Source organism: Myotis lucifugus, unplaced genomic scaffold (genome assembly GCF_000147115.1).
Source record: "Myotis lucifugus unplaced genomic scaffold, Myoluc2.0 scaffold_5, whole genome shotgun sequence".
Lineage (NCBI taxonomy): Eukaryota > Metazoa > Chordata > Mammalia > Chiroptera > Vespertilionidae > Myotis > Myotis lucifugus.
The window spans coordinates 12,488,824-12,513,907 of NW_005871053.1; the positions used below are offsets into that span (position 1 = coordinate 12,488,824).

Consider the following 25,084-nt stretch of genomic DNA (forward strand, 5'->3'; position numbering starts at 1 on the left):
AATGAAAATCAGATTCCTTAACTCAGTTCTCTGGGGGGAGCGGGGGCAGGGTGGTTATGCACAATAAAATATTAGCCAGAGGGATCACCCTCTCATTAAGACATTGTGTCTGACGTTCAACATGATGAAGCCCCCTTTGCAATGATCAGGCTGCAAGAGAGTCTTTGAATTAATACTGTGTCTTCAGGAGGCACCAGAAATTCATCTTCATGTACATGTTTTTATATACACAAATGAACTCATTTCTCAACAAAACAGATAACACCACAAACAAGAAACTTGTTCTTTAAGTTCTCATTTGCTTGATAAAGTACTAATAATTTTATGTAGTTTGTTTTGGGAATAATCTTTGCAACAAAGAAAAACATTGGTGAACTTCTCAACAGGGAATAAGAAGATGAAGATTTGAAGTAATGGCTGATTTAGATGTGCACGGATGGCAAAGAATATGAAACACCTCTAAACTGCAAGGCTAAGGGAAGACTCGTTTCTCTCAGATACAAATGACATGCATTAGCTTTTCTGAATTTAATTTAACAAAATTAATAAATGTAATTAATAAACTTTAACTCTAACTCATATGAATGGAGATCAGATAATTAGTACCAGGTTATTCATTGAACATATTTTCAAACTCTCTAGGAAATAGAAATGCGGCAGCCTAACTTAAAGCTGATTTCATTTTATGAAAACTGCAGCAATAACAGAAATCTCTCATTTCTATTTGTTTTTCAAGAATAGTTTTCTTATTTAAGCCTTCAAAGTACATAGAAATGTATATGACTTTCAACAGAGTAACAAATAATATTCCTATCTCTTCACTTGGGATTGTGCAACTGGGGGGTAAAACTCCCAGAACTTCGTGGAGCGGCGTGGCTGTGCAGGAAGTGGACTTCTGGAGGATAACTTGGCACCGTGAGCGGGGAGAGTGGCTGCTCAGGCTCCGGAACAAATACAGAGATGGAGATGGGAAGGATTTCAGACGAAGCTTACATATGCCAAGAATAATCACAGTTAAATACTTTTCCCACGGAGGGAATATGAAAGTACAACAGATTCTTGACCTTGGGCTATGCATAACTAAAGATACATATGTATATATAACCTCTTAAAAAGAAAAGAAACAAGAGACTAAAAGTCTATCTGGTCTTGAGACAATGACAGAAATGAAAGTATACTCAGAGTGATTTATAAAAATCAATTGATTCTGATTTGTCCCACAGTAAGCAATTTGAGGAAAATTACACCTTTTTCTTACCAATGCCTGTCGTGAAAAGTTCTCATAATGTATATAAAGGTAAACCTTTGGGTATCCGCAATCTCCCACAACTTATTCAGTTATTATATTTTTAAGTGGCCTTGAATTTTGGCTCACTATAAAGAGAATTGGCTAAAGGTGCCATTTAAAGAAAGCTACTTCCAATAACAAGGCTCCTCAAAAACTGTAACTAAAATTCACTTTTATTAACATGCATAGCCTATGCATACTAGGGTAAATATTTAAGGGTAAATTATAAAGGAATGAAAAAGTGTGATTTATTTGGGAAACATTTATTCAAATATAAGGTGGAGAAGCCCTGGCAGATATGATTCAATTAGCTCTTCTCTAAAATTCTGTCCATGCTTAGAACTTCATCCACATTAAATCTAGAGTCAAATTTGTTTTCACATATTTTCCTAATAGACTACATTTTTCCTCTTTTGGACTAAATATATAGAGAATTAGGTCCTCGAGGGAGGTAACTGTCACATACAAACATTCTAAAAACAGTAAGTGCCAAGAAATTACTTGGCGAAGGACTTTACATTTACTATTGTTATTATCAAAATGTTTTTAAGAATATGTACTGATATGATGTAAATATCTCCACTAGCCATTCTCAAATCTGACATCCTCACTGTTCAACAGATATGCATGTCCAGGTTACTCTACTTTAGAGCATCAAAAGGCGCACTATGGCCCCAGGCCAAATCTGGCCCTCCATTTGTTTTTGTCAAGAAAGATTTATTGAAACATTGCCACATCCATTTGTTTAGTTATTGTTTATGGCAGCATTCTTGCTACAGTGGCAGAGTTGAGTAGTTTCAATAGAAACTATAGGGCCCACAAGTTTAAAATAGTTACTATATGGTCCCTTATAGAAAGTTGGATGACCCTGACCTTACAGCCACATTAAAGGGCATACTGTGGGAAACTCGGTCATGTTATCTGAGATGTGCCAACTGCGTAGTCTCATGGCCAGCTTCATCACATTTTCTCCATATAAAGAATATGTAAGAGAGGCCCTGGCCAGTGTGGCTCAGTTGGTTAAACATCATCCCATGCATCAAAAAGGTCACCAGTTTGATTCCCACTTAGGGCACATGCTCAGGTTGCAGGCTCAATCCCCAGTAGGGGAAGTGCAGGAGGCAGCCGATCAATGTTTCTCTTTCACATAGGTGTTTCCCTCTCTCCCTCTCCATGCCCCTCTCTAAAATCAATATAAACACATTAAAAAAATAATATGTAAGAGATTTAATTTTCACAGCTATTCTGAAGTAACCCATAAAATGTGACTCTCAATTTCAGACACACTATTAAAAACAGAGTTTTGGCAGGTATCTCCAACACACTTCTCATGATAAATCGTAACTATAACTTCAAGATAATTTGAAAATCCTGGTCAGCTTTTATAACAAGAGCTGTCTGGATGCAACAGCGCTTTCCTGCTGCCAGATGTGCCATTATTTTATAGCTTCTGGGAACTTGGATAAATGGAGTGAAGAACTGCTGTATAAGCAGTGTTTACCCAATCTTTCTCCTGTGTAACATTTATGGTACCATTTCAAAATCAAGGATTCATAATCTCTTTTCTACTATGAATTATTTAGTTAATATTAATCTTTAATTGATTTTATTACTGTGGCAGGGGATGTAATAAAATTTTATTTGTACAACAGAAAACAGTATGATAGTGCCAGCAATTCCCTTCCAGTGTGCCTGGCCAGAGCACAGAACTTAATTTGTAACTCCCTGGAGTCCTTCGTCCTTCATGCTTTCCTCTCCCTGTCAAAAGCACCCTTTCCAAATGCATTCTGCTTTCAATGATGTAGATCTTTTTCTTAATTATACATGCATGTCTTTGTTCTCATTGATCTTTGGATCTTCAGAAGTTCTCCATCACTACAAATCCTGCCAATTATAAGCGCAGAAGTTGGAGGTCTTTATATACACTTTATGGGCTCTGTTTAAATTACTCTTGGCCTAGCCACACTCATTTGTACAGCTTTTAATGCTAAAAGGATCACTTCTGAGACATTTTAAACACACTCAATAAAACAGTCTTCAGTGATGCACAAGTTAAGACCTTCTTCCCTCCCTTCTTCCCCCTTTTTCTCCCCACCCTCTTCCCCCCTCCAATATCCCTGAGGACAAAGGCAACTCTTGCTGTCAAGTAAATCCATTCAGGTTGAAAACATCCAGAATGATCAGTAGGGGGCAGAGTGTGCTCAACTAAAATCAGAAATATCCCCCAAACTCAAGTAATTCTCCTATTTACTTTAAATATGAGGCGCAAAACGACAATGGGCAATCAAGGACTCAGTTTTGTGCTTGAGATTGTAGATGGAAAATTTTTTCCCCTGGTCAATCAGGTAGGGATGATGCTGTAAGTTGTCAGGAGAAACTCATTGTCATCATCAGCCTTATCTTTTCTAACTCCTTTTCCTTCAGCTGTCTGAGCTCTCCACCCACCTTTACAAACATAAAAAAATGATACCTACAGAATTCACTCCTCAAGTTACTTCTTGTCTCCAAGCAGGCCTCTGGCCATGCAGTTTTTCTGTTTTTGTTTTTTCAAATTTTTTGTTTGTTTTGTTTTTTCTGGCTGGAAGGCTTGTGCTTTCTCTTCTTTTCTCCACTTTGACGACCTGGTAAACTTCTATCTACCCTCCGATTTGCCTGCTCATTCTCAAGCTCCAAAGGTTCTGTTGAACACTGTGATTTATTCGGAACAACAGCCCCATAAAGCAAGTACTACTAGAACTCCATTTTATACAGAAACTGAGGCACAGAGATGCTCTATGATTTTTCCAAAGTCACATAATGGAGACAGGCTAGAGCCAGATCTGAATGCAGTTCTGCGTGATCCCTGAGTGTAGGTTCCTAACCCAGCAGGCTGCTTTTCAGAAGCAAACACAGAGGGAGGACTGGGGGAGGAGGCCACAGGGAGAGGACACTTCTGAAAACACATGTAAGTGAGAGACTAAGAACAAGGTCCACTTCTAGAAGAAAGGAAGAGAAGGGGGGTCCAGAGCAAAGGTGCAGAATTAGCCATGAGTATGAAAGGCGCTTCTTGTTTGGAAGCCAAAGGGGAGGACATGTGATGGACCTGTTTATATTTATGGGGATAGAAATGGAGGGAATGCACCAAGTCAGGGAGACAGCACTATAATAAGCCAAAGTGGGTGTTTTCCCAAGACCCCTAGGATGACTTGTGGGAAACTTCCCACAGGAAGCTGAGTGGAACCCACCAATAGCTCCTGAGAGAGGGTGGGTGGGACTCCTGAGGTCTGCACTTGAGGACCCAGAGCCCAGACCAGCAGCACTGTGGAGGTCCTGGGGTCTTTACACCTCATTGGAAGAAGAGGTCCCTGCCAATCACCCTCCCACACCCGGACAACACTATGTGGATTCTAAAGGTGCTTAAGAGCCTCTCCCCTGGCAAGGAGCCTGGGAGTGTAATTGCCAGAGTAAGTTAAGATAGCCTTTGAATAAAATTGCCCTACAAAACGTATTTCTTTTCTAGACAATACTGTTTTATTGTCCTACCCACCTGCACACAGCAATGGGTTGAAATGCTTTGATCACAGGTGGTAACTTACTAAGACGAGCTGCCTCTTCTTCCCTTCTGACATTCTGAAGACACTGTAGTATGAAACACACACACACACACACACATACACACACACACACACACACACACACACACACCCAGAGGCCTGAGTAAGGGGTATCTGCCATGGGAGAAAGCTAAGCTTCAAGTGCAGAATATCACCACTCCAATCACAAGCGGATACACAGATGAGCAACTCTGCAGCTCTGTGAAGGAGAGGTCAAGTGGCCTGCCTGTGTCTGTAGGTAGGAGCACTGAGGTTACACAGAGAGAATTCACATCTTCCTCCTTCCCTCTCAGGATGATCAGGTGTCACCTGGTGGGATTTCAGCTCTTCAAGGAAAGAAAGGCCATGCTGATACAATCTGAGGCACTCCCCAGAGTCATATTCTCAGGAAAGATTTAAAAATAAGATAGATGACCAGTTCTCAAATGTTTTCATCTCGGGACTCTTCTATACTCTTAAAAATTATTGAGGACACCAAAGAGTTTGTTTATGTAGGTGATACCTATCAATAGTTAACACATTAGACATTAAAACTGAGAAATTTTAAAAAGGTGTCAGAACACACTTAACTTATTTTTAAAGTCCATTATTCGTTAATTAACATAAATATTTTCCCTCAAATAACTACATTTTTCCAAAATTTAAAAATAAATGGTAAGAGTGCACTGTTTACATGATTGCAAATCCCTTTGCTGTCTGGCTTAAGACAAGAAAGTTGGATTCTCATAACTAATGTCACTTTGATTGAAGTATATAAAGAAAATCCAGTACCATACAGTTTGAAAATTAAGTATCTTGCTAGGCTTTTCAGACAGTTATGGATAGTCTTCTTTGATTCTGTACCAAAACTTGAGAAGCAGGATATTCTTCAAGGTTAATTGCAATGGAATTTAAAACCAGATCAATAAACTTTTCATATTCTGTTACATAAAATCCTTTGCTCTGTCTTGACCTTTGAATAGATCTTAAACTCATGCATGGTTTTGTAGCTTCATGCATTAGTCACTTGGAAAATATTGGCTCACTGAGCCAATGAAATATTTTGTTATTCAGTATTTTTCAAATCGCATGAATTAATGTCCTTACCAATCTCATGAAAAAAGTTTTAAAGCACTGAGATGCTATCAAGCTCTTGCTGGTGAACACAAGTTTTCCGAAAATCAAATTTTGCTTGAAAGCTTGGTTTTATTATTGACAACAAATAATGGTAATTGTTCTTTTGATACAACTTGACAGGCTCATTCTGCATTTTCAAGAAAATATCTACCCAAAACACAAGTGGTAATAACCATAGTTTGCCAGTCATTTGTTCAAGTAAAAGCAAGATTCCATGGGGAAAAAAGCGGTGAGTTCAGCTCACAATGCAAGGTGCTAACTGTATGTGGTTTTCTTGAGACACTATTTTATGTTGTTACGCAGCAGCAGTTCTTTATGCATATTTCCCATTTCTTCACACAAAATATTTTTTAAATGTATACGCAAGAATGCAGGTTTAATAAAATTAACACTTTTTTGCTGCTTCATCAAGAGCATCCTTGAGTAAAACTGACATTTGTTCTTCCTGAAAGCATGTGGCAGTGAAGAATGACTTCTGATACACTTTGGTGCCATTACCAGCAATTTTGCCCACGGTTACTTTTGCATTATCCGTGCAAATTTCAATGCAGTGAGAAAGGCAAATGACATCTTAGTATTATTCTGAAGACAGTTTTGACCTTGCAGGTCCCCTGAAAAATCTTAGGGATCTTTAAGTGTCTGCAGACCACACTTTGAGAACTGCTATTTAGAAAAATTATTTAAATTTTTAAATAATTTAAAATGATTCAATAGGAAATGATTTAATTAGCCACATTATTAATAATAACTGCACTGGTCAGGATAAGCCAGATGATGTGACAATCATGACAAAGCCCTTGAAATCTCGGTTTAAAACAAAGGCTTATTTCTTACTCACTGCATGTTATCATTTGGCTAAGGGTGGAGGTTCACACTGTTCACCACAGTCACTCAGGGACCAGACTGAGGCAGCAGTCTCCATCTCAAATGTTACCAATCACTATACTTCAGGGGAAAAGAGAGTTTAGAGGGTCTCACACCAGCAATTAAATACTCTGGTACAAAAGTGACTCTAGTCTGTTCTGTTCACAGCCTACCAGTCACAACCACAAGAGAGGACATGGCTGAAAAGTACAATCCTACATGTGCCTGAGGGTAGAGAGCTGGCACTATCTGATGAACCACATTAAAACCACAGCAATAGCTAACATTTGCTGAGCATTAATTATGTGCCAGGCATTGTTCTAACAGTATGTATTACTTTATGCTGACAACACTCTGTTGAGGTAAGTTATATGAGCTCCATTCTTTGGATCAGAAAACCTTTGGATCAGGCACAAAGAGGTAAAGTAACTTGCTCAAGGTCACACCAAATTAGGAGTGGTGCCGGGCAGGTGGATGAACTCCAGAGTCCATGCCTTTAACCTCAAGGCCATACTGCCCATAGTTTCCCTCCCCCCCCCCGCCCCGCCCGCTCCAGAAAAAAAATAAGAAAAGTAAGAATTTTCCCATATGATAAATATAGAGGATTGTCCTTTATTACAAGGTGTCCTCTCTCCTTGAAAATGTTCAAACGTCCTTTCCTTAAAGAATTCATGGTTATAAATGGAGGAAGTACTAGGAAAGAAGGGTGGCTACTTTAAGTTAGTTCCTCTTCCTAATTAGTTTTGTTAATTTTAATGGACCAAAAGTACAAAAACTTGTGACCACTATGTTTTGGAGGTGTCTTTGTTTTTGGTTTTAGCACTTTGTTTTGATTCAACCAAATTTTGGTCGTTATGTGCCAAACAAAGGTACTATTCTAAGCTCTATTTGTCAAGCATTGTGCTAGATGGTTTCATGGACATTATGCCATTTAATTCTATGCTATACAGCTTGCTTTATAAAGAGACTAAAGCATGCATTGTCTTCTATACCCTGAATCCAATTGAAGCAGGAAAGATCTGGAGCATGACAGGCCCCTCACAGGCGAGTAAAGCACTCATAGGAATGGACGCCAGTTAGTCTCTGAAAATATAAGTCCATCAATGAGCTTCTTGCTAAATTTAATCACCATACATCTGTCAGGAATCTTTTACAAAATATAGTCTTTCTCTTAGGTTAAAGACCAGAAGAGCAACAGCTGATTTTACCAGCTGGGCTTTGGAACTTGGCCATGGATGATTTCCTGAGAAGGATTCCAAACATGAGCCAGCTCATTGGCCCAGGGCCCAGACCTTTGAGTCCAACAGATACTTAGTTGAAAGGGACATAGGGCTTAGACACAAGCAAGCTGTTCTGAGCTCCAGCACAGTCATATTTATTAGTGTCCCTTAGAAAATTTAGATGTGAAGGAGAAATACTCATGGTGAACAGGTGCTAAAAACAGAATTTCAACAAAAATGAAGCCTTGAGAAATAAATATTTTGAACAATGTTGAATACCAAGAGTATGTAAGATACTGGAACAATTTCTGTTTACAAAAGAAGAAAGGAAGAAGACAGAAAGAGGGAAGGAGAAAAGAATGAAGGGAAGCAAGAAGAAAAAGAGAAGGAAAAAATCCTCCAAAAGGTTTACACATCTTGGTATCTTATAATAGAATATTAGAATTATATGTCATTTGAATTATTAGTCCAAATGACTACATCTTGGCTAGTCCCTTCCCTCTGGGAAGATTAATAGTATAACTTATCACTGACCAATTAAGAACCAACCCTAGAAATGATCAAGAGAGAGGCAATGGGCTCTGTCACCAAAGGGATGAAAGGTTCTCCTCTCATTTTTAGATCCAGATTCTACTTTGAAACAGAGCAATTTAAAAATAAAAAAGAGCAATATTAGGACACTTCTAGAAGGGAAGAGTTTATAAGTTTGTAAATATAAAAGCCATTTTAGAAAGACTCATGAACCCATTAGGTCACAAAATGATTTCTAAATCTCATTTAGGGTACTGATTCTAAAAGTTTGAGGTATGCATTTGGATCCAGTGTTTATCAACCTTGGTCCCTATTTGAGAAATGGCTGTTCAAGCTCATTGTCATTTAATTGGGAAGCTAAGTAAACATGTGTGTAACCTTTCTATTAACAACCCTACAAACGGCCTTCAGAAGTTGATTTCTATGCTCTGTTGTCAATGGGTGCCTTCAACTATTTCTATTCCCTAATTAGGAAGCAGGCTCTTTTTTAGAGAACTTGGTAAATAGTTAAAAATCTGGAAGATGGGGAGTATATTCCGCAGCCTGAACATTCTATAAATCCTTGCTGCTGGTTGGAATGGCAGACCCTCCAAGGGGTAAGGTAATGGGGAGGAAACCACCAAGAACCTGCAGTGACAGCAAGATGCAAAGGAAAAAAGCAAGGGCTACACCTCACTAATGGGAGATGTCAACAGAGGAAAAGCCTTCCTTATTAAAACCTGTGCTGAGTAATAGTCTGGTAGTGGCCATATTCCCATTTTGCACATGAAATAAGAATTAGCCAGCTCTTGGCTCACTGAAAAGACGTGGTAAATGTGTGATGAGAAAGCTCAAGCAAGTGGAGACATGTCTCACTAGGACTCGGCTCCTGGGAGCCAAGGACAGTCAGTCTTGCAATCTCTTTGATTTTAGATGGTACCCCTCATTCTCACTGAGCAAAAGAGGAGCCAATACAATGACAAAGAGCTGAAAATTACTACCTTTAATGTCAGGAGCATGGCAAGGCAAGACAATGCAAGAACTGTGTACCCGTCTAATCTAAGAGGGAATCATAGTACTTTTGCTTGGTCAACTTGGGCTGTAATTCATCCCCAAACTGCACAACCTTGAAAAATGTACATAAACTTACTGTACACACATTTTCTTAACTACAAAATAGGAAGAATATTTAAACCTCCTTCTTTGTTATACTCATGTTTTGTGTGACTCCCTGGAAAAAAATGTTCCTCGAAAGAAAAGAAAATGCATATTATTTGGTCTTAAAAAGGAAGGAAATTCTGATGCGTGCTACAACGTGGATGAACCTAAGGACATTAGGCTAAGTGAAATAAGCCTGTCACAAAAGGACAAATATGGTCTAATTCCACTTTTATGAGGTACCTAGAGCAGTCAAATTCATAGCAAAATAAAGTAAAATGGTGGCTGCCAGGAGCCTGGGGGCAGGGGAGAATGGGAAATTGTTGTTTAATGGATATAGAGTTTCGGTTTTGCAAGCTGAAAAGAATGTTGAAAACTGGTTGCATAACAATGTGAATGTGTGTAACAGTACTGAACTGTACACATAAAATGGTTAAGATGGTAAATTTTATATTTTGTATTTTTACCACAATGAAAGATTTAAAAACTAAATAAGTAAAATATACAATGAGCCTGGCACATAGGAGATAATCAGACTACAAGTTCTGACTTCATGAATTAAGAAGGCTCCACACGTAAGACCAGGATATCTAATTGGGATACTGTCCCTAGAGGATCTTTAAACATTCCCAGAAACTGGCCCAGCAAGTTTGGTGCAAGGAGTAAGGGAACCACAAGTTATGGGTGTCAATGGGTTACCCGCTATACCTAAGCCTTAGCCCTTATAGCAGTGGTTCTCTTGGCTGTACTTTAGAATCACCTGGGAATCTTTTTAAAATCCTGATTTCTGGGCCCCATCCTCCGGAAATTCTGTTTCTTTGTAATGGGGTGGGGCCACAACATTAGTAACAAAGAAACAGAATTTCCAGAGGATGAGGCCCAGAAATCAGGATTTTAAAAAGATTCCCAGGTGATTCTAATGTGCAGCCAAGGTTGAGAACCACTGCCTTACAGGGACCACCCACTTCTGAGAATCAGAGGGCATACACCACATTAAGGCTGCTCAGCCACACAAAACACAAAGACCGCCTTTTGCCAGCTAAGTAAACCACTGCTGCGGGTCAGTGAGAGGAGTATACTCTGGAGCAGTGGTCGCCAACCGGTGGTCTGCGGACCATTGGTGGTCTGTGAGGTCCGAAAGGTTGGTGACCGCTGCTCTGGAGCACACAAGTATGTGGAGCACGGGCACTGAGATGCAGGCCAGCAAACACAGCTTCGAAGGAACGATCCAAATATGAAAATCCGGAGAACATGGCATCATGAAAAATAAGCAGTGAAAAATCAAAAGTGCCACCTGTGTCCAGAGGCTGGTGCGATGAGAACTAGAATGAGCGGGTTTAACACTCAGGAGGTCAAGAGTGCCCTCCATGGACGCCGGCGGGAGGGGTGAAACCCAGATCACAGTTCATTTAGGAATGCTGTCTTTTCATGACATCTTTTCATGCCAGTTAGCCCTTAAGTTGGAGAAAATTTCATTCTGTAGAGCTGGAACACGGAGATGTTACTCTCTCCCAGGAGCAACAAATAACATTTTTCTTTTTTATTTAATTTGGAGAAAAGAGAGACTTGTAAATCAGACTGAGAGAAATTACTGCTATCGGGACTCGTTGCTATATATTTTCATAGAGAAAAGAACACTAGGGAAGAGTTAAGAGACAAAGGGAACAAAATCCAAAACAGCACAAACAAAAATAGATAACTTTATGTATCCAAGCAGAAAGCAGGACTAACCTAGCGCTGCTGGGAAAACAGCGGGGAGTGCCTGTGGCTCTACACCCACCTGCCAGGGCCCATTAAAGACACCTGTCTGCAGGCACTTTACAACAGAACCCCACTTACCTTTCTTTTGATATCAGTGAACTGGGAAAACATTAAAGACCAATAAAACGACAGCTCCAGGATATAATAGTAGTGAAGGTCAGTTGTGAGTGGCTGAGGATCAAAGAAAAAAAGAAGATTAATAGTTAATAGGAAACCCCATTTGTGTCCCAAACATCTCAAGCTCAGTGTTGAAAAGTGACATGGTCTTATGCCCCCACAAATTCTAGCCCCCTTCTCTTTGTGAATAAAGGGGGCTTTGAAGGATGCTTCTAATCCCTCTACTCCACAGCCTGATGGCATTAGTTTTATCTCCAACCAAAAAAGGGTCCGTCAGGATGAACATTTGGTACCTGATTCACTATTTACTTTAACAATAGCATGTATGGTTCTTTGACATGAATGAGTATCTGCAAGATTCCTCAGACAACCTAAAATATATATATTCCAATGCACACAACAAAAGAATAGCCCTGGCTAACTGCTGTGAGATTCCACGGCACAGGCACAGGGGAGGAAGGTGACAGAAACTGGAGGACAACATATGTCACTGAGGCCTAGTTCCCAGTTGGGCATTAATCAGATCTTTCTTTCAGTACACAGCAAATGTCAACAAAAGACAATTCAAAAACATTTCTTAAAAGATCAGAGGGACAAGGAAGCTGCCAAGAGATACTGGGCTAGGCACCCAGCCAGGAAATCCAAGGTCAAGTCCCACCTCCGCAGCTTCGTAGGTATAAAACTCGGGCCTTAGTTAATTTACTGTAAAATGAGGTGGCACCTGTTCTATCTGCCTCACAGGTCCAGGAAGGGGGAGAAGATCAGAGAGGCAGCAGAATGCAAGAATATTTATTCTGCACATAAATCCATAAAAACAAAACGAAACAGTGTGTTTTTTTAAAACAAAACAACAAAACATTTTCAACAACCTGTTTTTGTTTATTGAATTGTAATGAAATGTCTTCCTTTACCGGAATGAATCAAAGACCTTTGAAGCTCATCACACAAACATATCTACACATACAGTAATAGTATAGGTGGTAAATACAATGGAAACTTAAATGCTCTGTAAACGAACAGCAGCATAACAAATGACTTTTACGAGAAGCTGGTACTCACTTAACCACCAACTCTACTGACTTTATGCATAGGCATCAAGGAAAACAGTTGTCCTACTCACTGACCTTTGGCAACAGAGCACCAGAGAGGACAGGATACTCTCCCCACCAGCAATCCTAAGCTCTGAGCATCAGTGTGTTTATCAAGTTCAGCACCACCCTGGAGAGAATATATTCCCTAATGAAGTGGCCTTTTAAAATTGAAGGTATTTATGCCCGGCCAGTGTGGTTCAGTGGTTGAGCGTCAACCTATGAACCAGGAGGTCATGGTTCGATTACTGGTCAGGGCACATGCCCGGGTTGTGGGCTCAATTCCCAGTGTGGGTTGTGCAGGAGGCAGCCAATCAATGTTTCTTCTCATCATTGATGCTTCTATCCCTCTCCCTTCCTCTCGGAAATAAAAAAATATATATATTTTTTAAAAACTGAAGTTATTCGCAATGAGAGATGGGTACTTAGGTCAGACATATGGCAACAATAAAGTCTAAAAAATAGAGTGCTGGCTTTAAGACCCTTGGAGCCAAGATTAAATGTCAAATTTAATGAGAGTCACTTTCTTATTGCATCTCCACCTGGGAAAATGCCCCAGTGGGCTATAAGGACAAGTGAGAGCACTCTAGGAATTGCAGAGTTCATAAGAGAGCATCATATTAGAATAACTACTATAGTTGTGGAGTCCTTTGCAGTTGACAGAGCTTACCCATGCGATAATCTCCTTGACACTGAAAAGCCCTATAAAATTAATACTATCATTTTCTAAATTGTATAGTTACAGGAGATTGCTGCCAGTTAATTCAGGTGGGAGGCTGACCCCAGGTCTCAGAGTGAGGGAGGGCTTGTGATCGCCACTGGGGCTTCCATTCCCCACTTGTGCTCTTTATGATAGCTGTGCAAGGGCCAACTGAGGGCAACTTTGCATTATTTTAAACTTAAAATACACACATGTATATAAAAACCATTATGTATATAATAAATAATATACATACTCATACATAAGGAGCAGTGAATCCTTGATAAAATTGAAACAGACCACTCCTCACCTAGAAATCTGTACAATTATTTAACTAGAGGCCCAGTGCACGGATCCGTGCACTGGAGGGGTCCCTTGGCCTGGCCTGCGGGGATCAGGATGAAACCAGCTCTCTGACATCCCCCGAGGGGCCCCAGATTGCTGTTTAATGTCCCCCCCCCCACAAACACAAAAAGAAAGCCATTCATTTTTTTTATTAGTATAAGGAAAGTATCAAGAATGAACACTGGCCCTAGCTGGTTTGGCTCAGTGGGTAGAGTGTTGGCCTGTGGACTGAAGGGTCCCAGGTTTGATTCCAGTCAAGGGCACATGCCCGGGTTGCGGGCTTGATCTCCAGTGGGGGGTGTGCAGGAGGCAGCCAATCAATGATTCTCTCTCATCACTGATGTTTCTATCTCACTCTCCCTCTCCCTTCCTCTCTGAAATCAATAAAAAAAATATATATTTAAAAAGAATGACTACTGTTTCCATGAGAGATCATGAATTGGTCCTAGATTTTGGGAGTTAATTGCCAAATTATTCACTGATAAGCAATGATGTCTTATCACTAGAAGACGATCTTAATCTGAATTCCTACATATGGTATCTTTCCTTCTATACTAAAGAAGCTTTTCATTTTATATAAACATAACTGTATATACCAGACAGACCCTCACATTATCAGGTGGAATCTATAGTTCTATCTGTGAAACAGTCTGCAGCTACATTTTGAGCCACTGCTCTAGCAAGTCATTTTCTCAGAAATAAGCAATTGCTCAGCTCCAGCCATTAATGTGAAAGTTATTTCAGATCACATTATAGTTATGAAGAAGAGTGGGTATTACATTTCATCTGGCATTTGTCTCAATGCCGTTCACGGGACGGAATTTACCTCATAAATGCAGTGCATTAGAGCAGCTGCCACACCAGCAGTCGAGTTAAGGTTCCTGGAAGGCTTTGATGTGTTTTTATAAATAGAATTCTAGATATAAAGGGATTTTTCCACTCAGTGTACCATTACAGGACACAAGGAGAGCTGTAAATGACAATATTCCAAGTATTTAAGATAGTAAAACAGCAGTTGGGCCTGGGAATTACAATTGTGTTCAACAGCGACTGGGTTTCAATGTTGCTTTAGTCTCTATGAAATGACCCTGGAATACTCAGCTCTCTCGAACCATGTTATGCTTATTTACATTATTTTCTAATCTGAATAAACTACATAAAAGAGATGGAAATGCACTTCAACATGTCCCTAACCTTGAATTTGCCCAAGGAGTATCCAACACCAGTTCCCACCCCGTTTAGACACTATGGGTGTAGAGAAGACACAGGGCACACCTGCTCCCCATTAACCTATGTGCACCAAGAAGACAGCCCTAACAAATCCCAAACTCAAATATCCAAGTTGCTTCTCATAATGTATGTCTCCTTGTTGTATCACCAAAATACCTGGTTGCATTTGTTTCATACCCCAATTGATCTAGAAACTTTTCAGTAAGAAATTTCTAGAAAAGTCCCAACTTTGATATTCAAATAGTAACTGATCTAGGGACTAGCAGACACGCTAATATTTCTGAATTCATGGACAGAGGCAAAGGTACATCAGTGGGCAGGAATCTGAAATACTCCCTTTCTGGGATACGATTCTAATCTCATCTCATTTTCCATTATCTTTTTTTTCTCTCGTGTGTGTGTGTGTGTGTGTGTGTGTGTGTGTGTGTAATGGTACACGCCCATTTTCCTGTGCTCAAGGAAATGGTGCTTGATTCACATACTTAGAGGCTACTCCTAAGCCACAGCGTGAACTGGAGTCAGCAGGCCTGCTACAGCCCCACACGAGCTTTCCCCCCTCGGTACGGAGACAGGCCTGGACTGTTGACAGCCTTTCCTCAGTAATTAAAAGCAGATCAACTGTTAGAAACAGGAATCATCCACCTGCTGAACTGATTGTATCTTGCTCTCCAGCAAATGCACCTTTCCACACTTACTCCATCTGCTAAAGCAATTAAACTCTGATTCTGAGCTTCACTCAGAACACAAACTACTTCCCTCACTAGGCTACATGCAGCCTCAAGCCACAGGTGTGGGGGCAGACGACCAAAAAGCCAGGCGGCTGCCCAACCTAATGGACCTGCCTTAATCAGAAAACTCACCGAAGGAAGATACTGTATGTGTATAAAAACCCAGACAACAATGGCTCCTTACCTGATAGGGGTAGTTGTACCAGCAGTGCCTTGTATTCCACAGCCAGGGTGTCTAAAAAATGACAAAGAAACATATTTTACATGTTTTGGAAAAGAAGCAGGATGAGATATTTATGACAGGTTCTTCCACCAATCCGCAATATTTGGGTATTTCAATAATCTACCTCTGTGAGAACTGAAGGACTTAAGAATAAGATATTAAAGCAATTAGTATCCCACAACATATTCTCTCTGGGTAATCTATACTCAACTGGTAGTATTTCAGGCTACTTCTGGGATAGAGTCCTAGCTGGTGTCTTAATATTTTGCTGGTCACAAAGAGACATTCCTGCTATGAATGAGCCTCAGGGCCCTTCAGAGGTCTCACCTAAACCAGATGCAAATCATCGACCTCGTTGTTATCAATGAACCATGTACCCTAAAACTCCTCCAATCCAATGTGTACAAAGCAACATTATTAATCGATTGTTCCATGCCTTAGACAAGGTTCAGTAACAGGCAGGCATACTTCTTGTTTCAGTAGGACACCTCAGACTAATTCCAGGCCTAAGGGAATTAGCTCTCAGGGCACACTCCACCCCCTGACTCATGGTGAAAGTCTTTTAAAGACAAAACAATCATTCTTGACTTGACAGCAATTACTTGGTTTACAGCAAGCATGTCAAACTCTCGGGGGCATGCAGCCCACCATGAATATTTTTGCGACCCAGCCAATGTAACGGTATGTAAGAAACGTTTTAATAAAAATTTCGTAACTTAATTTTTACAATAATTATGTTGTACATAATTATGAATAACGAACTACAATGTTCGCTAATGACTGACTACTGTAATCATGCTGTATTCATTTCCCTTATGCACCTTACGCACAGGCGCACCATTTCTCTCCACTAATACTAGCAGTGCATATTTTAGCAGCCGATTGCCGTGTCATTAGTCTTGTACTGATTGGTTTGGTATGCGCAACAGGAAATATTTCACTTTTGGAGAACAAGAAAAATAGGTTTATTTGCGTTACACTTATTAATTTGTGCAGTTATTCAGTGTCTGGTAAGTTTATGTTAAAAATATTATTTTTTATTAAAATGTTCTATTATTTTATGTTAATGATTACTCATTTATTTCAGCCCTTTGTATTCAGCATATCTCTATCGAAATAAGCCTATGTTTCTATGAAAATTGACGCTTTTGTTTTTTTTGTGGCCCACATTAACTTAAACCTTGTTTATTTGGCCCGTGTTAGCCTTTGAGTTTGACATGCTTGGTTTACAACATTGTATAATCATATAGGACATCTAATTGTACACACAGACTCAACACATTTGTAATGAACAGGGAGGAGTTAGTGAAGATTTAAACAGACTGCTGAATAATCCAATAATACCAACACAAACTTTCTCATATTTTTGTAGTAAGTTTGTAATTCTTTTGCATCTCTGATCTATAGCTATTGCACTTTGTGGTTCACATTCATATACATTTTGATATACATCAACATACATTTGTCCATTATTAAGGAACATGGTCACTAATCCAATCCATATGTGTTTATGCATCTCAAAATGTCACTGAAAGATTAGTGTCAGATGTATTTGTACTGACCTAACTTCCTTATTTTGTCCCAGATCCTGTAAGATCAGGGTTGCTGCCCTCTGTAGTGTGATAATGTAGCTGTCTCCCTGAAAGCAACACATATCCTTTCACCCTGTACCGGTGAGGATGAGGATGTGAGTGAGAAAGGGGCTAATAAATCTGACAATTTCAGTGACTGAAATTAACCTCACAAGGTGATCTAATCCTAAATTCCCACCTGGGGAGGTCCAGATGGGTAGTCACACCCTAGGCCTATAAAAGGTTTACCTTTGCCTTAAGCAGCCCTGCCCATTGTTCTTGGGCATCTAGGTTAACACTCCTTTGAAATGCCAGAGTAATCCTCTTTCCCAGACCCTTCAGAGGTGTAACCACCCTCAAGAGAGCACATAATCTTGTTAACTCTCCTGTAATCCAATCATACAGATTTCCTTTCCTCACATGTGAGGGCTGCAGTGAGAAGGTGGCATGTCAGGAGGAGAGCTCCCACCAGAAACTAAACTCTGCAGGACCTCCAACTGGAATTTCTAACTTCCAGAACCATGAGAAGTAAATGTCTGTTCTTTCAGCCACCCAGTCTGTGGTATTTTGTTATGGCATTCTGAGCTGACTCATACGGCATCATGAGACAAGGCTTAATAAATGGTGCTTAATAGCTATTAAACTACACATCAACTAATTTCAATCTAAGAAGACTTATAAAGCATCTGAGCAAGACTAAGACCATAACACAGTAGATTCAAAATGACTTCTAACATTCTCCACCGAAGCCACAATGTATAACGGGATTTTTTATTATCTCATGCACAATCTGCTACCAAACACATCACTTGAGACACAACTTGGCAACAAGCATATTGATCAGTAATGGTGTCCTGTGGAAGTCTTCTGAGGCTCTTCTTACCCTGAGCAAACCCAACCCCAACACCAGGATGGAGGTCAGACACGCTGCTGGTGGTCACCCTGCCACCTTCCTTTGCACTTTGACCATATGCCTAAGAGCTGAGTGCTATTTACTCCATGATTTTTTAAAGGAGAAAACTAAAGAAGCTTTTTAAAGTGTCAGTAAATCTGCTCTTTTATCTAGTTTCTTCTTTTTATCAGCAGTTCTGTAGAGGTTTCATAGTGAACAAAAAATAGATCAGATCTGAACATTTTACTTTACCATCTAGAGTTAGATAGGTTTGGGCTTACTTTTTTAAAGTTTCATTTGACATACTTCTGAAAAGTAACAGTTTTAAAAATCTGCCTTTCAGTTTCTATACCACCTATCATGAAGAAGGATTGTCACCAAATTCAAGGCAGTGTTGTCCAAGCATGGAATGTGAGGCACTAAGAGTGAACCCTAATGTAAACTATGAACTTTGGGTGATAATGATGTATCAATGCAGGTACATCAACTTTTTCCTTCGGATTACATCGAGGATTTATTGTAAGAAATAACCATGAGAAAAATGCTTCCAGTCTGCAATGGGTTTATATTAGAAAGGTTAGCACTAAGTTACCCTAAGTCAAATGGGTAAGTTCCATATGATATTTTTCCTTTTAAATGTAGTCCAAGGGGAAAAACGTACTTCCCTTCTGTGAATACTTAGTATGCTTCCTCTTACCAAGTGAGAATTAGGTTACCCTACTATCTTTTTAAAAAATACATATTTTATTTTATTTTTTTACAGAGAGGAAGGGAGAGGGATAGAGAGTTAGAAACATCGATGAGAGAGAAACATCGATCAGCTGCCTCCTGCACACTCCTTACTGGGTATGTGCCCGCAACCAAGGTACATGCCCTTGACTGAAATTGAACCTGGGACCCTTGAGTCCTCAGGCTGACGCTCTATCCACTGAGCCAAACTGGTTGGGGCACCCTACTATCTTTTTACCTTGGTTTTGGAAGCTAAAATCTAATTCTATAGTTCAGTCATAGCAACTGTGATTGTCTTTAAAACCTTTGCTTATTTTTCCTTTTATGTGTAACTTTTATGTTAATATCTATATTAATAATGTTATTATATAAACATTGCAAATTCCTTTCAGAAACATTCAACTGTAGATTTAAGTGAATTAATATAAATTAGATCCATTCAAAATAATATTTAATGCACATTGTAAAAGAACTCAGAATGCAAAGAAATATTTCATGTGTTGTGAGTTTAAAAATTGATAAATTAAAAAGAATGAAGCCTGAAGATGCTGCTGGTCAGTGGTGAGCTGGCTAGAGTGCTCCCAGGATGCAAGAGTATCCTTTCCTCCTTTCCTGAGTCAGTAGAAATGTGACTATAAATCTACAATGCAGACCAGTGACTCCTTCCTGGAGGCCCCTGGCATCTCCCTGAGCTTTGAAAGCTCCCCTGATGTGCAAATATAATTTGGACTTGACCCTGAGGCATTATATAAAGATAGCAGCCTTTCCTATTGATCGGGCTTTTAAAAAGATGCTGGTCCTCTAGACCTGGTCAAGCATGTGCCTTCAGCATATTCAGCAATCAATTTAGAAAGTAATTTGCTGAGCTGCCAAGCATACATAAATAGTTCCGTGGAGATGAGCCCTGAGGGCACAGGGTCTCTGTGGGTTTAACCATAGAAACAAAGGGAAGAGAAATGTGAGTCGCATTTCCATGCCTTCTAAGACCTGCCAGCCAGTGATTCCCAATTTTTTCTGCCTCTGCTTAGCTGAGAGATTACAGACACACACACACACACACACACACACACACACACACACACACACACCCTAACTAACTGTGACTGTGATTATCAAGAGTCTGAGTAACAGGAAGCTGAAAAAACCCAACTCTCCCACTGGTTCAGATGTGGACTCTCCTCCACACCCAGGGAGAATCACTGCAAAGCAGAATGGACTGATCAATCAATTTCATGTTTAGAACAGAAATTAGGGAGAAAGGAAACAGATGAAGGAAAGAGATGAGGAAAAAATGAGGTGAAAGGCCTAGAAGGAGGGGAAAATGGTGAGAATGTCAACACAGGGAGAAAGACAGAGAGAGAGAGAGAGTAAAATTTGGGAATGAAGCCAATGAGAGAGACTATTAAGAAGCACAGAATTAGTCAAAAATTATTTAACGAAATTATAATATATTACAAAAGTTACTATTTCTAATATGCAAAGAGCCCACAAAAATTTATTAAAATATCAAAACACCCAATGAGAAAAATGGGGAGAAGAATAATAAACAGGAAAAGACAATAGAGAAAAATATATGTGACCAAAAACATATGCAAAAATATCACAGATTTTTTTTTTTACCCATGTCTGGAAAATATTTAAAGAATTTAGCACACAGAAGTCAGCAGTGTACAGAATCTACAAATTTAAATAACACTCTACAAATTTAATAACCTTTCTAGGAAGTAGTTTGGTCTTTAAATTCTGCATATCCTTTGACCCAACACTGATTGTAAAAAAACTAATTAGACCTATATATAAAGGCATTTGTGAATGGATTTACACTATTACTTTTTCTAGTAATACAAATTCAAACCTAACTTCAATAATGGGAGGTTAGCATGTGCTTACATGGGATTCTATGAGAGCAGATCCTGAGATGAGGGTATGGATTCAGGTTGTTTATTTGAGAGGTGATCCCAGGAAACAGAACAGAGAAATGGAGAAAGTAAGGTAGATGAGGGAGATAATCCATTATGGTTTTCAGTACCAAGCTGATTACTGCTGCAGGCATCTCAGTTCCACTTATAACTTTCCCAACACAGGACTGGGAAGTGGGGTGGGGAGGCTTGGCATTTATCCTATAACTACCCCCCAACCCCTATTGATTGAAGTTTCAGTATTAATGAATGGCTCCATATTTCTAGGTTGTACCTTCCTGTGTTTAGGTGACCTTTGTGGCTTTGGGAAAAGCAGGAACAGAGATATAGCACAGCTTATATCTGAGGTGGGATACTGTCAGAGGTGCATGGAACTGTCCACCACATCAGATGGGCTAAAGAGATGCAACAGGCATATTCACATTTTAGGTTACAATTAGATTCCATGCAGAATAAACAGTGTACATTATTTAAAGTGGGCATATATTTAGACACACACACACCAAGTGTGTGCATGAACAATGCCTGGCAATATTTGCCAAAAGTTACTTAGTGATTATGTATAAGTAATGATTATCTCGGGTGATTTTTACTTTTTTTTCTTAAATGTTTGTATGTCATTATTAGATTACACAAGTAATTATAACTATATTTTTTTCTGCAATGAACAGGTCTTATTAAAATCATAAAAAGCCAAAGTTCATGTACTTTTAACAGATCTCATTTAAAAAACACACACATTTCCTTTCTGTTCACAAACAAGACTAATAGCATTAATGATATATTGCTACGCTCAAATTATTCAAGAATTCTAATTAACTTTAAACTAAAAGCTAGTATATGAAATAGCTGCCTTCAGAGTATTTACATGTTGACAGTGACATTTAAAGTATAAACAAATCATTAACAATTTAATTCTAAATTCTCAATTAAGAGAATGTGGCGTGAGAAAATAATAAGATGAGCAGATAATCTAGAATAAACCTTGCATTCATTATGCGGTGAGCAACCATTTTGCCGCCCATCCACTTACTCTTATTTTGAAGGTCCCCTCTTCCTTACCACTTTCAAATCAACTAGGCCCTAATATCTTTGTGCTAATATTATTGTATCCTCCTCACTCACTCACTCTTTCGAGTATTTATTGAGTGGCTAGCATGAATTAGGAATCCTGCTAAGCATGAAGATGCAATAAGACAAGTTCTCCATTTTCGGAGAATTTGCCATCTCCTGGGTAATCCAAACAATTATATGCTATAGCAGGGTATCCACAGGATGCAGAGAAGTCGTACACAAAAAGACACCCAGCCCAGTCGTGGAGGGTGAGGTGGGAGGGGAAGGCTTCACCAGGAAGTGTCATCGTAGCTGAAGCCAGAAGGACACGCAAGCAGAAGGTGGGGAGGAACTGCCAGATAGAAGAACACGGGCTTCCATATCTTTCAGAAGCCATGTCTTATTTCCAGCACATCACTTTTCCTAATCATCATTTCCTTGCATTGTTCTCTAGGATTAAAAAAAAGAGAGCCTCTTCCTCTTTCCCATCTGAGAAGGTAAAATGCTTCTGCCTCCCTGTCCTTGCTCCTGGAGGACGGCTTGGTCCCTGGTGACCATGCAAGATTAAGTCCACTCTTCCCAGGAAGCATCCCCTGCTCTCTCCAGGCCAAGCGCCTTGCTGTGTGTGTCCACTGATTCCCATCCATGTGCCTTAACTCCTGGCTCTCCTTGTCTGCGTGCCACCTGTCATCTCTGCCCCTCTGCCTCGACGCCTCCTGATCAATCTTCCAGGCACTAGTCTGTTGGCCTCCTGCTTCCTGAAACTGCTTTGTGCAGCCTTTTGAAGGTCTTCCTCTCCAATGAACTCCAGCTTCTTTGAAAAGGGTGTATGTAGTCCATAAATTAGTTCTCAATGTTCAAAATTAGTTCTCAATGTTCAAAAAGTGCCTATTATGTGTCATAGTGGTTTTACATTTTTTGGTATTATTTTAACCAAATATCAATGTTTAAGGAGAGTTCTAAGCACACAAAAGGCAACAGAATACAGGCTATGGCTTGTGAATAAGAGCAATATGGACCAGCGGAAAGAGGCAAGTGATGAAGAAGTACACATGTGGTAATTGGGCTCCGTCTTGCTGTCAGGCAAGCTAGACAGTTCTTGTCAGTTCTTGTCACTTGTCAGTTCTTGCTTTGCTGTGTGACATGCTCACTGTAAACTTCACAAATGCTATAAGGAGAACAGACCATGGTGGCAGAGAATTCAAGCTTCTCTCAACCATGTACTAGCTGTGTAAGTCATTAATCCCTGCACAATATTTTCAAATCAAACAGCTGCTTTTAATGAATAGGATACAGTTTTGTCAAGCAGAAAGAAAGAGAGCCAAACTGGGACTGGAGCCAGATGAGAGAGAAGAAAGGGAGAATTCCATCATAAGATCCCCAAACTTGCACATCTGGATACATAGAGAGGGTCTTCGTTTTTAATCCTATGAAAACAGGAGCTACTCCAAGGAGCTGGGCTGTGTACTGTTGCTCCAGTGAGCAACTAACCAAAAGGTCTGTCTGAAGAGTTTTCTGTGTTCTTCACAAGGACTCATGTGGCTGCTGGAGCACACAGCCTCCCAGAAGGCACGAGCCCCACCAGGAATGGAAGGCTGGTAATTAAAGGGCCAGTGCCACGTATAGAATGGTCTTCTCATTCCTATCTTTAATGCTTACTCAGGACAGAAAGAAGTGATACGAAAATAGAGAAAACATGAAAAAATAAAACAAAGAACTTAGAATAAAATGTGAGTAAACACTTGGCTTTTTTTTTAATCAGAAAGGCTTGTTATTCTGAATTGAGTATTTGTAGACATTTTCTTAAAAATGAACAAGTGAGATTGTCACTTCAAGAAAATCAAATGAAAATATTTGTTGCTGATGATATAATTCAAGCTTTCAAGCAAATAGTATTCTAGAAAATACATACATGCTTAACAGCCTCCAATTAGTTAAAAACTTTTCTGTGAAAACATTAAAAAATATGTTTTTGATATTTATAATGAGATGTGTCAACATTTGAAAGACCTGTGTAACTCAGCGAACAAATAATTCCCAAATGACCAATTCCTGACATTAAATAATCATGCCTGGGCAAAGGGGAATGATAGATCAATGGATGCGAATGTAACCAAGTACAAAAAGTTCACTAACATTAAAGAAATTACTTCTTGTCAAGTTTTGGTGCAGTATTAACGAAGAATACCTTTAGGATTCTGAAAAACACTATTAGGATATTTCTGCCATTTCTAACTCCATGTCTTCTTGACTTTTTTCATATACTTCAACCCCCACTCCTCCTTTCCCCCTCAAAACACCCCACATCACAATAGACTGGATGTAGAAGCAGGAATGAGAATCCAGCTCTCCTCCATTAAAACCAGATGTTAGAAAGGATTGCCAAAAAAGCATTGCAAAAATCTCTACCTTTTGTTTTATAAAATATGTTTTTCTTAAAATGTTATTTATGTTACCATGTAATGATTTATTCTTGCTATTTGTAAATAAATAAATAAATATTTTAAAAATTTATCATTTTAATTTCTAATACAATTATTACTGATAGACATGACTAATAAAAACAAAAGGTCTTTAAAATCCTATATAACTGTTACAAGTATAAAGGGTTCCTGAAACCAATGAGTTTGAGAACCACCCCACCGAGGATAGCAAATCCACAAAGTGAAATGAACCAAGTCTCCAAAGACCACGTGGAGCAGAGCTGCCCTACTGGCCTAGGCTACTCATATTTGGGCTGTTCCATGAAGCAGAAATAAACTTTGTTCTTTAAGCCACTGTGCTTCTGGGTCTCTTTGCTACATAACTGCAGGTTAGTGCTCATCCTGACCAATTCAAGGCTCCTATGGCAACAGATACACACAACGAGAAGAGCCTAGGTTCTCAGGAAACGAGTTCCTTTAAATCTATTTACTGAATAAACAATATTCAGCACGTGCAAGGACACATCAACTATAGCTGCTACTCAATTTGATACAT

At 39.4% G+C, this 25,084-nt stretch overlaps 1 protein-coding gene across 5 annotated transcripts in view; it reads right to left on the bottom strand.

The window, feature by feature from the left end:
* The window catches only part of CERS6 (ceramide synthase 6), a 251,703-nt gene that overhangs the window by 51,889 nt on the left and 174,730 nt on the right, over nucleotides 1-25,084 (bottom strand). For all 5 annotated transcript variants that reach the window (XM_006083176.3, XM_023745271.1, XM_023745279.1 and 2 more), the window contains 2 exons: nucleotides 15,903-15,953; nucleotides 11,589-11,681 (listed from right to left, as the gene is read on the bottom strand). In XM_006083176.3, coding sequence (XP_006083238.1) covers nucleotides 11,589-11,681; nucleotides 15,903-15,953 — 144 coding nt within the window. The remainder of the gene's footprint in view (nucleotides 1-11,588; nucleotides 11,682-15,902; nucleotides 15,954-25,084) is intronic.